The sequence below is a fragment of the Podarcis melisellensis genome, assembly GCF_964234715.1.
Source record: "Podarcis melisellensis genome assembly, chromosome: 2".
Lineage (NCBI taxonomy): Eukaryota > Metazoa > Chordata > Lepidosauria > Squamata > Lacertidae > Podarcis > Podarcis melisellensis.
The window spans coordinates 47,203,098-47,218,763 of record NC_138529.1 but is presented as its reverse complement, the minus strand read 5'-3'; the positions used below and the strand labels follow the sequence as shown (position 1 = coordinate 47,218,763).

At 39.7% G+C, this 15,666-nt stretch overlaps 1 protein-coding gene and 1 long non-coding RNA gene across 3 annotated transcripts in view; one reads left to right on the top strand and one right to left on the bottom strand.

Annotated features, from left to right (window-relative positions):
* SLIT3 (slit guidance ligand 3) overlaps nt 1-15,666 on the top strand; it is a 396,000-nt gene that overhangs the window by 360,966 nt on the left and 19,368 nt on the right. For both annotated transcript variants that reach the window (XM_081899114.1, XM_081899113.1), the window contains exons 30-32: nt 1,969-2,106; nt 10,168-10,408; nt 13,448-13,578. In XM_081899114.1, coding sequence (XP_081755240.1) covers nt 1,969-2,106; nt 10,168-10,408; nt 13,448-13,578 — 510 coding nt within the window. The remainder of the gene's footprint in view (nt 1-1,968; nt 2,107-10,167; nt 10,409-13,447; nt 13,579-15,666) is intronic.
* LOC309363150 overlaps nt 1-15,666 on the bottom strand; it is a 413,995-nt gene that overhangs the window by 391,748 nt on the left and 6,581 nt on the right. The window lies entirely within an intron of this gene.

The window sequence follows — 15,666 nt, the reverse complement described above, 5'->3', positions numbered from 1 at the left end:
CTTCCTGTGGCCACTAAATACAACCACATAGTAAGGTGACATGAAGTTATCCCACATATTTCCTCTTAATCTTAATACACCTTTCTTTCCAGCTTTCTGCACCAGTCTTTTTTGCAGTGCAGGAAGAAATCTAGAAGTAAAGAGGCTAGCATTAGAATTAAATAAGCTGTTGACATCCAGAGTTCAGAGGTATACGAAAGTACAATCTCCAAAATATGTAACATATGCTAAACTGGGGAAGTAATGGATGTTTCTCTTTTGTTCTGGTTTGAATGATATGCTTATTATTTTCCAGCTGTACAGCAACATCCAGCTGGGAGGTTTGAAATGTGGTTTATAGGCTGAAATACATTCAAGCCAGTCCAAAGCATAGTGTCTAAGATTTTGAGAGACTGCCTAGATTTCCAGAGAGATTTGCTCCCCCTGGCCTGAGACCTTGAATGCCAAGTTTCAGCCTAGAGCACATTTTTTATGGTTGAGTAATAAACCTCGGAAAATAGGGTATATAATGGAAATGCTGACACAACTTTAATACAAGCAACTTAACAACAGTAATAAATATATAATAGCTTATGTTTGCTGTTACTTTGGATCCTCCAGTCCGCTTTCTAGAAATCAGTTGCCATCTAAAGGTGGTGGGATGGCATCAACATCTTCTTTTATCTTCATATTAAGATCTGAGAAACAATATTTATTGCTTCTTTTCATTATAATTACAGGTTCAAATGCAGACTTATTAAGTGATTGTCATTTCCATAACATACAATGCTTCACTATACACTACCTTGAGGGAATTATGAAGATTATCTAAATGTTTTCATGATATGAGAGACCTGCTTTAAATAATCAAGAACTTACTTTAAATGGTTATTACTATAAAACAGTGATGTTAGTATGTATGGTTACTTATTAAAGAATACGGTTTAACTTCAGTTAGTTACAATGGCTTTAACAAAGAATGTTTACACTATATTGTTACTGTCAATTTAAAATAGAAATTGGGGGATCTTTTTGGTTCCACAGGCCAGATCCTTATTAGGAGAGCAAAATTTGATGAGCAGGTGGGAGTGCCCACCTGTCAGTCACCTGGTGTCATAGTGGTGCCTTGTGATTGGGTACTTTGAAGTCAGCTGATGGACAGTACAGCCAGATCTTGCTTTCTGTAGGCATTGGGTGTGTCTGCAAGTTCCCCATGGAAAACTTGCTTGCACACCTGATCTGACAGGTTTCAGATTTACCTTCCATCCGCTGATGAGTCTTAGAGCCAAAGACTTGTTTTCCATTGCCAATGCACATCTCTACCTGCCCCATACCTAACATCACATATGATGTCAGGTGTCGAGCAGTTGGGTGTGGTTTGGTGAAATCAGCCATGCTGCTCAAGTTTGAACATCTAGCGGGCAATGTTTTGCCTGCAGGCCAGAGATTCCCCATCACACTTTAAATTATATATATGCAATGCAACATAGGACTCCTGTCACTTTTATATGAATAGCACCGGCAGAAAGGATGCTGACCTTTCTGCCTCCTTCTCCTCTGCAGCCCCTGAAAAGCCTCCCCTGAGATATGGAGGACCCTCATGGATATAGTGGGCTGTGATGCAATTCCCCGTCAACCTGCAGTGACACAGTCCACCCAGTTTCAGAAGGTTCCTTGACCTTCAGGAGCAGCTTTGGGGAGATTAAGGACTGCCAGGTGTTGTTGTGTCAGTCATCTTTCTGATATCCCCCTTCCATTGGCACTTCTCAGGATTCAAGTCAATATTTGTACTCATCCAGCCTCCTATTATGGGCTGCAAAAACAAATACTATACTAACACTCTTTATTTCTCATCAGATATATTGAGGTATGCTGTGGCCTTTATGCTTTGGTTTCTATAGCACTTTTACCTTCACATGACAAACACTTTTGTTGATATAATTGAACACTGATTTATGCTTATGGATTCACTGATTGATCTTGTTACAGATGTGAATGCTTGCCTGGCTACAGTGGAAAACATTGTGAAATTGATGAAGATGACTGTGCAGGACACAAATGCCGCCATGGTGCATTGTGTGTAGATGCTGTCAATGGGTACACCTGCATTTGTCCTCAAGGATTCAGGTAAGCAAAGTGGCATGGGCTCCCTCCAGATAATACTCTGACATTGGAATGTACAGGCTCATGGAACTATTTTAAATGGTTCAGAAGCTATTTGCACAACATCTAGTAGTCCACTTGTATGACAAAGCCATTTTAGGCATGCACGCTGTTACTTCCAGTCATTGCCCCCTACATACCCAGCTGATCACTGTGTTCTGCAGGATAGAGCTTCCTGCAGATACCATCCTATCAGGAGATTTGTTCGACATGTTGTTGGAATGGGGTCTTTAGTATGTCATCACTTCCATTTGGTACGACCTTCCATTGCATATAAGCATAATAATAATTTATTCCCATTATCTGAGGCCTTGTAGGGCAGACACATTTTTTTATATATAAATACCCTGGTTAGTTTATTAAACTATGAACTTATCTTTGATTTCCTCTTCACTCTGTTGTACTTTTCTTCAAAAGAGTATCAAAGCAACGTAGAATAATAAAATTCATAGACTTGTCGTTAACTGAGTTTTACTCAGAGTAGACCCATTGAAATTAATAGACCTAAGTTAGTCATGACATTAATTTCAAAGGATCTGCTCCAAGTGACTTGGTTGAATACACCCCATGGAAATGCAGCTTTATCAATAATTCACCCTGCATCTTTACTTCAGGGAGGTTCTCTACCCTCCTATCCCAGCATCTTGCATGCCTGTCTGATTTAAACATTTGTTTGGTGCTTTGTTTTTTTGTAAAATCCCCCTCAATGTTAATTTTAAAAACTGTCCAAAGGAGTAGCAGGTTAAGGGCCTGCTAATCGTGCAGTGTACAGCCCAGTTTAGCCGTTCATTTTGAATGTACAAAAAGGCATGTGCAGAAGGCTTGTCCCCAACATTTCTATCCCCATCAAAGACCACTGTGTATTAAGTAGAAAGTTGTGAAGGAAGCACATTCTGTTGCCCCACCATTAAACTACATTCACAAGAAATGTAAGGCAACAACACGCCCAGAGGCTGATTGGGAATGTTCAAGTTACGCTTTATGTTACATAGAATTCCTACCATCATCACACTAAGTGTTCAGGTTCTGATTGTCATAAAAGTGCTTAGCATTTGGTGTACAGGATTTCTGTAGCTCTGTCTTGACAATTTCCAAGTTTAGTTTTGTCAGCTGTCAATAGGCCACTCTTCTGAAAATTTCACTGTATGTCAAAGATAAGGACACTTCACCAAATGAGTTCAGTAATCATTGCCTGGAGGGTTAGATATTGCTTCCTTCCAGTCAAATATTTTCTGTATTTGAGAGCACATTCACAGCAAAAAAAGAGCTATGATAAAATAGAAATGCAGGAGCATTTGTGAACCTTTTTTCTGGTCATTGAACCTATAGCAATTTACTGTTTTCCCGATTTCATTGCTTCTTTCCTTTTGTTCTTACCATGTACTTCTGTTGCATTACTCTGCTTTTAGCATTCTGAAGAGCAGGTATTGATTCTTAAAGTGATGTAAGGCCATGCTTTCAAAAGCTCAGTGCTTACAAAAGATAAGATAAGGAAATGAATTTCTTTGTTCACCCTTCCTGTTCTATTCTCTCCTTAAATCTTTGACTTTATGCTGGTTGTACAGAAAAAGGCTAATGGATAGATTTGTCTAAGTTCCTAAATCGCCTATGTTCCTAAAAGTGTCTGTTTGTTGGTGGCACATTATTTTAAAGTATGTTGCTCGAAACATACCATGCTTAAAAGTAACATGCCACCAAAAAAAGATGGGTTGGGGGACATAGTTTTTAGGAACCAATGTAGTGGGAGCACAGTGCCTGTGAAAGTCTAGAGACTTCACCACAATAAATGTTTTTTATGTTTGTTTTCAGAATTTATATCCTGCCTTTCTGGTAAAGATTCAAAGCCACTTGCAGTCAAAACCAGAATTTTCCAAAAATATAAATAAGTTAGTCAAATAGAAAGGAAGTGTGGCACTCTCTAAAAACATCACGAACAAAAGCAGTAAAAAAAGTCATCATTTGATGTTTTTACAATAAGGATGCATATGGAATTTATATAGAACATAGATACATTATAATAAAACCATACTTTTAATAGCTTGAGTATTTTATGCTGTCCTAGGTGCTCATGCTTTTGCCTTATATAATAAGATTTGCAGTTGTCCATTTTCCATTTTTATCCCTTTCTGTCACTCCTAGATCACCTGTGGTGTTCCTCACCTTGCCAAACAAAAAATACAATGAAATGATCATTGCAAAGATGTATTTACGAAAGGGTAAACCAGGCAACTGCCCAGGGCAGCAAATTGGAGGTGGAGTCCCCTCCCACAAAAGCTCAGCCCAGGCCCTGGAGCCAATGGCCACCATGGTGGACTCATGGGCCAGCAGTGGGAAGGGAGAAGCAAATTCATCACACCAGCCAAGGACAGCGCCCCTGTTGTGAAAGGGGAGGTGACACAACTTCACAACAGTTTCTCCTGAGAGAAAGTGAGATGGGAGGGTAGCACTCGTGTATAGTTTATTGCTGAAAGGGACAGCAGCATGTTCCATTGGCATGACTGTCAGAAGGCATTTGGAAGCTTTCACTTCCTCTTTCATTTTATGAAATTATCTTGTTTCAACAAATCATAAGATTAATCACAGTTTAGGGCACAGATGTAATGCTAAACTGTGGTTAACTGAAATCAGAAGTGAAATCTTTCCATCTCCTCATGGCCATACTGGAGGAGGAAAAAGGAGCAGTGGAGGAGAATGCCAGCCCAAAGGGCTTGTTCTCATAATGACAAACCAATTTATCGTTCTTTGGAGCTGTATCTTACATTTAGAGCAATGGAGACCGAACTCTTCTGTAGTGAACTCTTTACACTTTAGGCATGGGAGTTTAAAATGAAGTTTAAAATTCTGGTAACAAAATACTTCTACTTATTATTCTTTACACGAACTTTGCCTTCTGTATTTTCCTGGCAGGCTGCTCTGCTGGGGATTTGGAATCCCTTTTTATTATTTTAAAGACAGCAATGGCAAACACTGTGAGCGCCACAAAGTTGAGTTCTCTGATGTGCGTGCATGTAAAATCAATTTCAATTCATTTACAAAAGAGAGCATTGGTACATGCCTTGGGCATTAGCTGTGTAGTTATTTGAAAGTCTTAAGTGCCAATGAAAAAGAAGGATTGCTTATGGTGGCCTATGGGAATGGAAATTAGGATGCATGTAATAAACTGCAGCCAATTTAGCTAAAACACTGAATGATCTTGTCATGGGTGTACCAGGCTACTTCCAGCTAGGCATTTTGTGTGAAATCACCATTCATGATTCACACACACTAATGTCCTCATCTATTTGAAACAGACAGTTTCACTTTTTTTTTTAGAAGGATAAGTATCAGTATTAAGAGATTCAATTTTGACATGGGCAGTGGCATATCAGGCAGGGGGATGTATCACAGCGCAACACACATTTGCTATAGCCTTTGTGGTGAGCACCATTTTTTGCCCTGTTAAATTTGTTTAAGCAAGTTTAAACAAACTAAACACTTTCCCATCTAAAGTGGGGTTTTGGGGGTTTTATTTAATGTTTGTGAAATACTAGTTTAATGAAAGTGTAACTACAATGCAGTGGGAAGTGCCACTTATCAGAATAGGGGATGGTAGAGTAGTGGTGAAGTTGGAGCTGTGAGGATACACTGTTGGAATACACTTGGCATATTTGCTGGTGCACCTACATAACCCACACAACCTCAGTTCAACACTTCCAATCTATTTTTTAAGCAAAAAAAAAAAAAGTTTAAATGGAGTATGTTAGCAGTATACCCCTGTGACCCTAATTTAAAAAATAAATAAAGGGGGAACCCTTTCCAACCCTTTCACCATATTTCCCTCCATAAAACTTCCAATATACCGTATACATTCAATCCAATCGTTTTGACATTTCATGGGTAGCAGTGGGCAATCGTACATAAACCCTTATTGATTATATTTTGACTCAATTACTTCTTCAAATAACAGTCTATGTGATTTGCAGCTTTGTAGCACCCACTGGTGTGGACATAACATGGCATGAGGAGCATACAGGCACTCCCAGCCCAGAATGATGATGTTGTTGGCATCCACCTGTCTCGAGAGACAATGGATTGCACCTCCAGGGGTGAAGTCAAACTGATAGGTTAGCAGCACTGAAGTGACCTCCCTGGGGTGCAAGCCTGGGCAAGTTTGACCTAGTTTCATGTGTTGGGGTGTGTTATTTATTTATTTTTGTTATTATCTTGTGTACTCTCTGGTTTTTTGTTTTAAACCACCCTGTGATCTTTGTATGATATATAAACTTAATAAATCATCATCATCATGATACAGAAAGGTGATGTAATGTTTTAAGCCACCTTTTCTGCTTATTTTTTACACGCCACAAAAATTCATCCTGACCTCATTATACATGTTATTTGTAAACCTACATACGAAATATATCTATGAATTTATTAAGTCTGTTCCCCTAGGAAACACTGTTGGATGTCAGTCGGCATGAGTATATTTTTGATTTTGCTAATTTCAACGTGGCCCACTCCCAAGTAAGTGTGCTTAGGACTGTGGCCTAAATTTTGATGGAGTAGCCCAAACAAAGTGCTTTTTTTAAAAAAAAAAATCTAACAGACTGCAGTTTGCTGAAGACTTAGTGGCATCATACCAACATGAAGATGCTGTGAAACTGCAGTCTCACCACCCTTGTAGACGGGCTTTGAGGCTGTTGCAGCTGTTGCCAATGTCACAATTCTTTTTCAGAGCACTTTTGTGAACCTGACATCTGGTTCCAACCTGAATGAAGTGCCTGTGGTTGCAGACTTAGGTTGTACAGTTTGGTATGATCCCTGCTTACTGAAAGGATTTCTGCAGAAACTCCTTGCTGCAAAATGTCACAGCGGGAGAACTTCTGAAATAGCTATGTAACAAAGAAATAAAACAACATGCATTATACAAAGCTCAGCAGTTGTATGTTTCCCCTCTATAGTGACATCTATCAGAAAAATAGGTGGACTACTAAAGGGAAGGTTTAATAAGTCAGACTCTACTTACCAGGGGTTCATGAATTCTAAAGAGAGTTCATACAAAAGTTAAGGGGAAAAATAACACAGAGTCAATATCTGGGAGAAAGTGGCCAGATTATTTACTTCAGAAGCGCTCACACTAATAAGCTATTTCATAGTTTATAGAGCTGCAGTCAAGAAAGATTGGCAAAACCTGTGCTTGCTACTGATTCATATATACTAGAATGTGACTTAAGCAACAAGAAAGCAATATCTTTGCATGTAAGTTTTAAAAGCCCAGCTCCTCCTTCACATCACTTTAAGCCGAGGAGAGTCAACTGTCATTTTTCACAATAAGAAGTTGCTAGATGAGAAGGTACATTAGACACAGTTCCATCTATCTTTCCTTCTCTGACTCAACTTTCAAAAAAACAAGAGACACGGGGCCAGACAAGTTGTGAGATTAAATGCAGTTTTTGGATTTAATGTGCGGTCCTCTGTCCCCCTGAAATGCATAACATTACCTGGAAGATAGATCACCAGGGTTGCCTCATGCACAGAGGGGGAATGTAACCCTTTCCTCTCCTGCTTTGGTGCTGAGGAATATCCTTCCTCTGAAGATGCTATTTGTATTGTGAGGAAATCTTCCATTGAAGCCATTGAGGGATTCCAGCCCTTCAAGCTAATGCTATTTGAAAAAGCCTGCACATTCAGTGCGGAAAATAGTGCACAGTCTCTGTTGCTACCTTTGTCTGGATATTGTCTGAATATTTTAGGATGTATTGTTCCATTCAATGTCTTTTTTTTTAAAAAAAAGAAGAATTCTTAATTATTCATTTATATTAAGCAAAGCTGCAGCCCTATGCATGCTATCTGGGAGTCAGCTCCATTAAATAGTGTGGTCTTAGTTCTGAGAAACATGCATAGATTTGTCGTGGGCTTTTTGTTTTTGTTTTTTGCTCTCCTTTGCTTAGTTCAGAGAAGTTGTGGTATTATCTTCACACACATTTTCAGTCTTAAACTGTGTGGTTTTTATTAATATCATACATTTGCTTGTAGCTTCTTGCTTTTGCTCCAAAGCCATCAAAGGGGCTTTTCTGCAACAATGACAGAATAAACCTCTTAATTGGAAAGCCTATAGAATGTCTTTGGAAAGAGGGCATGCACCATAGTCTGCTTTACATTTTCTGTGTGCTATGGTGTGACTTTCATGTTAATGATACGCTCATTGTGTTATGCAAATAGTTTGGTTGGTTTTGGAAAGTTGTTATAAAAGAAGAACTTTGGGACAACCAGCAGAAAAATAAAGAAATAAATCTTCCTCTCTGTCTCAGCTTAGCCACTTTGCCTAAGGGTTGCTGAAACTGGCCCCCACCAGGAGTGCAGGCCCAGGAGGAGGTCCGGAAATCACCTATCAGGTGTTGGTTTCCTCCTGCAACACCTGGAACACCCCCTGGCTCAGCATTTCAGCTCCTGCTTTGCCTGTAGAAGGAATCTGCTAGGATCTCCACAGGAAAAGCTGCTGCTGCTGCTGCTAATGATGATGATGGTGATGATGATGGCAGAAGGGGGTCCTCAGAGTAGCTTCCCTGTTAAGAGCAGCACATGCAGCCTGTCCAGACTTGAGGAGGCATGATCCTCCTGTCCAGGCAACCTCATTTGCTTCTCAGTTTTTTTTCCAGGAAGATGCTCATACAGTTCATTGTCAGGGGTCAATGATACAGCTCCTTGACACCTTTGTGCCTGCCTAATGTGCCAGTCTGGCAGCATTTGAGAACTATGGATGAGCACAGCTGGCTTCATGGGCATGCAGTATCAGCATTCTGATCAGAGTCAGACAATGAAGTAGTCTGTTGTTGGAAGGTCACAGTAGCTCTTCGCACGTCTTCCCCCTGGTGATTTTTCAGTGAAGTGTCTTGTCATTGGCTCTATCCCACAAGGGAAAGCAAATTGTATTGGGTGGGGGGATTCAAACAAATGAGAATATTTGGAGGCACTACAGGGAAAGACAAAACAATGCAAATATTGCTCAAAAGTAATCTAGAACCACTTCTTCACATTCTGACCCAGTCTTACGTTGTGGCTGACATCTGAAAACTATTTCTCACATAACAGTTTTCTTAGATGTGCCTCACTTTCATTTAGGACCAACCATGAACATCACTACATGTCTGTTTCACTGCTAGTGATAGGAAGCAGCCCCACATAGCTACCTTGTAAGCAGCATGACTGTGGCTCAATAAAACTAGACACTAGCTGTAAGTGTGACCTAAGAGAGAATACAATTTTCATATTAGTAAAACCACTCCTGAAAAGAGGAGCAGATGTCACTGAAAAGACTTGAATTCCAGCCGGTTTCTATTTTAGTCAAAATGTGGACAGAATGGACACACACAGGAATAACAAATTAAAAACAAGTTGAAACTTCATTAGAAACGGAAGGCTGGTAATTGCAAAGAACATGATTACAAATATTTATTTTCAAACCTCTTATAAGAGACTACGGTGTGCCTTGCTTTCAAAACCACCTTGCTGCAGTTTTACAAGTGCCTGATATATTGTTTCATTTAAAAAAACTTAATGAAGTGAATGGTATAGTTTTGAAAGGTTGGTGGTGTTTTCCTTTCCAAATGTCACATGAATATCTTTCTGCATATTTAGCAGTCAAATAATTCAGTCACACATTTTGATTTAAATATGAATTTAAATGAGTGTTTTATAACCTGATTTCCACCCCACCCCCATTGGCCATGTACCACTGGTGATTTTCCACTCAGGGTGTAGGATTGAAGTACCGGTAATTGATATGTAATGTTTCCTGCTCATATGGTTTTATAAAGTGCTCTCGTGAACATATATACTCATATATATAGTCCATTTTGTACTCACAGGATTACCTAAAAAACCAACACAAGAGCTGGAAATGTTTCTTTGGTTTTGGCCCAGTATTTGTCACTTCTGTACACTCTAGAGCAGCAGGAGTTGACAACAGCACATTTAGACTTGAACTTCATATCTTTAAACTTCTGGTGGGTTTAGAATAACATTCTTACTTTCTTATTTTTTAAGTGGGCTTTTCTGTGAAAATCCTCCGCCGATGGTTCTGCTCCAGACAAGCCCTTGTGACTACTATGAATGCCAAAACGGAGCGCAGTGCATTGTCGTGCACCAGGAACCCGTCTGTCGTTGCCTGGCTGGTTTTGCTGGCCAGAAGTGTGAGAAACTAATTACCGTCAATTTTGTTGGAAAGGATTCCTACGTTGAACTTCCACAAGCCAAAATCCGCCCTCAAGCAAACATCTCCCTTCAAGTAAGTCAACCCAGTTCTGTTCCCATATAATGTGGCAAAGAACTTATACAAAGGCCAGCACACACATTACATTCACTACCAGCGAAAACAGTCTTACTGTGATAAGCAATACCCACTTAAACCATCTTTGGAAGGAACACCTGATGACTTTAAAAGCTGATTAAATTAATCTGCCTGCTTTCGCATGCTCCTGATGCAGTTTAAGCATCTTGTACTGGGAGAGAGACGTAATTTCATTCCTCACTCAATATGATGGGGGGGGGGGAATGAAGAAACAATTTTGTTTATTATTTTTTTTGACATTGTTCAACCCCTCTTCATTCTCTCTGGTTTTGCTTGCATAAAAAAGCAAAATGTGCCATGATCTAGGAGCTGAGGCACATTCAGTCATATAGGCCACATCTTGGGCTTCATGTTGAAAACAGGTTTATGGCAAAAGTAGATTTTGAATGATAATATAAAAGCCAAACTTGTTTACTACATGGATCTCTCACAGATGGTGTTCTCAAAGCTTATTTTGCAGTTAAAATATTGCTTCTCCATCTGGTAGCTAATGCCACACAAGTAAAAAATTAGCTTTAATGAAGCATCTCTTAAAACAGGATTAAGGGGTGCTTCCAAATAAAAAGAACTGAAATAAATAAAAAGTCACTTTCAACTTACCAGTCTGAGCAAATACTTTGATTTATTTTTTTTAAGTGAATATTTCAGTTTCAAATATTGCCATTTGTCTTGCAATTTAAAAATCACTCTGGCACATTTACTGCAGAAATAATTGGAAATAATACTTGTTTCTGAGAACCTCAAAGGCCTTTTTTTTAAGCATGTAGCTACATAAGAAGGTTGGGAGAAGACTTGTATAGATAAAACTTTGGGCGCAGTGGCTAAATGCTTGAAAACTTGTGTGGAACTAAACTAATCACAATACAGGGAAAGTTGAAATAATGCAGGGGGGAGGCTGCAGAAGCTAGTCATGCCTACTGCCACTGCTACCTGCAGTGAAAGTGTTTTCAGTAGAAACACCTCTCTGTTATCTGTATGCATGGGCAACATACTAGAAGACTCATAGAGCTTCTCCACATGAGAGGAGATCTTGCCAAATCCCTGCTAAATATGACATTTGGAATTCCTCCCCCACTCACACAAGCATTCAACAAGCATTCATCAGTATGTGCATACAACCGCTTTACACAACTGCTGAATGCATGGACGGTGGTTTAGTCTTAATTCTGAAATGGTCCATTGTATATCAGCTGTTACTACTGAAGGATTCAGACAGGAGACTTGGCGTGGTGTAGCCTACCACTTGACTTGCCTGTCCTGGGAGGGCACTGCACCATTTTCTGAAGTCATTGTAAGTGGTTTACTTATTTTAAAGCCTTCAGTTCATGGCTGCTGTTTTCATAAGCAGTCAGCAGTTGAATAATATTTTTATAAGTTTGTTGTATTACATTCTGTCATTTTATTTCTCAAGCACCTTGAGCTATGTGAGAATTTGGGTAAAAAGTTAATTAAAAAGTAAAAAAAAGAGAGAGAGAGAAGATGTATGCCATTATGAGTACTTCTTAAGCAGAAAGAATTAACTATAAATTATATAAACAAGTAAACTCAGAATTTCCTAACTGGGGGGAGGGGTATTGCTTTTGTTTACTGTATTATGTCTTTGTGATCCTTGGATGGACGGTATAGAAATTTAATAAATTTAGTACTTGGCTGCGATGTACATTTAAAGTTTCATATGTTCACAAGCTTCCCTCTTCAAAACTGACCTGAGGGATGTTTGACATGAGTAATTCTTAGTGTACATTTTACCTGGTTGTATTTCTGGTGGTACAGAAACTGTATGTATCCCGTTTATTAACTTTCAGTGAACATTTCTCCTAGCAAAGCTCCTTTTATAGAATAAGCACAGTAACTGTGATCTGATTCCTAATGCCCACTGCACACAGAGATGCTTACTGAAATATCTAGAGATGCCACACTTAAAATGGTACATGTGAAGGAAAGTGGATTTTCAATCATTTTGAGTTTAGGTTTCGGTTGTAAAACTTGGGTTGTAAAATGGTTTTTTACTTCAAAGGCTCTCCAGCACAGGGGGGCAAAAGTTCACAGTAAAGTTAAAAGCACAAATGGATGTTTTGTTCGAGAAGTTGCTCATAGGGGATGTTTTGATCAGGATATTTTGCATACAAGGGCCTAAGGTTCAGGCTAGGAAGCAGACAATTAAGGGGAAATATAAACTTTACCAGAAAGCTACTCTCCTTCTGATTGGTAAAAGTTTGTAAAGGCAATGGAAATAGGGTAGTTAGAAAGCTGTGGGATCAGAGATTTGAAGAGTTGGAGTTGACAAAGCTGTAAGAGAGGGAGGGAACTGAAACACTGGAAAGTATAAGAGCATAGTTGGGCACTGCAACAGGAGGAATGTGGAAGAGACCACAAAGAGACCCGGAAGTTGAACAGAGGGATGCCAAAATTGCTGAATATTGACTTGGTTAGGGGGAAATCTAGAATAGGTATAGAATGCATTTATCTCTATTTATGGATAACTTTCTTGCCTTACTAAAGGTTCCTAAAACCTTAAGTAAAAGCATATAGTAATTTGTGGGAGGAGGGGGCGGAATTAGTCTGAGGACCTGTTATTTATGCCATGCCTAATTGCTTTATCACTCTCTGCAGAGGAGGGAGTAGGTTAGGCCCGATAAAATCTGAAAGGCTAACAGGCTGTTCAGTGGAAGCAGCCAGAGAAAAATCAAGATATGCACTGGGTGGCAGTAGCAAGAAGATAAAGGATTGTTGTGTTGGCTGGTCTGCTTGCCACCTTTCCTTTTAATGGTGCAGGCTACAACCAGTGCCATCACACTGTAAAAAAAGTAACCATTTTCTTTACCAAAGAGCACAGTGCAATGGCTTTGAGATAAATGTTTTGGTATTTACTAACTATACATGAAGTAATAGTTGTTGTGACAATACATAAATATTATGCCTTTGCTTTTCATATATATATATTGCCGTTAATCACTTTTACTTTGACATTTAAAGGTAGCAACAGATAAAGACAACGGCATCTTATTATACAAAGGAGACAACGATCCCCTGGCTTTAGAGTTGTATCAAGGTCACGTGAGACTTATCTATGACACGCTGAGTGCTCCACCCACAACTATATACAGGTAAGTACACTGGCTACAGAATTAGAAAGTGAAGATTTCCTTTTAAAAGTAAAATTGCATTCTCTCTCTCTGCTTACAATTTCACATTTTCCTTATCAGGCTATAAGAAAAGATGCTGTTGGGAATTAAAAAAAAAAAACCAACAACACCCAAATAAAACCAGTATATTTACAGACCCACACTTCATTACTGTATGGACTTCCTGCTATAAGTTTTTATCTATCCAAGTAATCTATTCTAATCCTCATTCTGACACCACACATATAGAATAGGTCACAACCGGATTGCCTTCAGTTGAATCACAACTGGGCCAGAAGGCATTTTGAAACTGGAAGAAATTATGAAGTTTCAGCCATGAACCACCTAGACCAGTCCCTTCATGTGAGTTAAAGCCAATTACCCAGAGGTAATTGTTAATGAATAAAGCACGCAGCATTGCCACAGTTCAGCTGTTGCTACTGTCACAGAGAACACATACAGTGCATAAAGAAGCTTACAGACAAAACAGCAATAGATGCCTTGCACAAGGAGAGCAAACCATGTATGGATTGAAAGCAGGGGAAATTTAGCCAGTCTGACCTGGGAAGGGCAGAGGGGGGGGAATGCTTTTCTGGCTGCACATATATGGTCATCAAATACCAAGAGCACATCCTTCCATTGCACAGCCATTGTGTTTGTCACAAGTGCAAAAATATTTCACACAATAAGCGTGGAAAGTGTGGGTGATACGCATGTGTAATGTGCATGGTAGAATTAAACCCAGTTAGGGCTCCTGGGTGTGTATGAGTGTTTAATGATTCATGTCTATTCTTCACACATTGTTTGTTCTCAGCACATCACCTCCTTTCTCTAATTCTGAGAGTTTCTAGTGCCCCAGATGCTCCAAATATGGTATCTTTCTGTTTTAAAGAAATCCTATCACCCTGCATAGTAAACATAAAAAAGACCAATTTGATGTACAGAGGAACAGGAAACTGCTTACAGAGGCTTCAGTTCTTTGTGTGAATTTTTTAACACTCCGGAAACAAGACAGGATGGGTAATTAGCTCAGTTTGGTGCCGTCTGCTCTTTTTAGGGGACTGTGTTGTATGCAACAGAGTGGAAGCAAGCTCAGTAGGCTTCCTTCTTTGCTGGCGGTGTATCGACTAATTAGGCAGTGCATTGGCCTCAGCTAGCTCTGTACTGGAACAGAAAGGCTAATCATTAGGTCTGAGCTAGCCTGTCTACCCATCGGAAGGGGTTTTGTTGGTTACTTTCACCAGTGATTATAGTCTGGTGGGATAGCCATGAAAACAGACTCTTTATTCTGTAGCTAATCCTAATTAATTCCATGTTATAGCAAAAGCAGAGTTGTTACAGCAGTTTTATGCCACTAATTAGAACATAGGGGAAGGCTCATTAGTTGCAGACAACACATGAGGTGGCAGATCAGAGCGGGTGCCTGCTCCCTATTGTTGATAGCAGAATGCTGTAGTGACAAGGGGCTGCTTCTGATATCTCAGCATTTCATGGATCCTCTCCTTCCCGGCAAAGTTACCCGTGGCGTGAAGCATCAGTGTCCTCATTATTCCCGTGCCCTTCATATTGATCAAGGAGGAGGTTTCCATTCAGAATGACACCTCATTACCATAAGATTAATGGCCTGCTCGCTGGCTGTGTTTTGCACTGTGTGATCTGTTGAGATGGTGAAAGCTGCTGCTTAATGTGATGCCCTTTCTGAAATGTCACTCTAATCTTTTATTAGTTTAAGGAGTATAGCAGAATGGGGATTAGCATCAAGCTCGATAGGAAAAGATTGGGCCGAGGGAGAAAAAGCTACAGCTGAAGAATGTCAAAAGGCAGGGGAAGGTAGGAGGAGCTTCTAAGTGAATTAGATTCCCACCCCCACCCACAAAGGAGGGGGGTCCAGAAGGGAAAATTTCCAGCTCCTTGTGCTTCCTATTATGCAAATGGTCATGTTTTCTGAGAAGTAGATCTTGGGTTCTATTAAGAAAAATGTGTATTGTTGTGACTCTGCTGATAGGACACACCTCTACAATTCTATTATTCTATGGCTTCAAAAACTGGGGAGATCCTGCCTGTGCCATG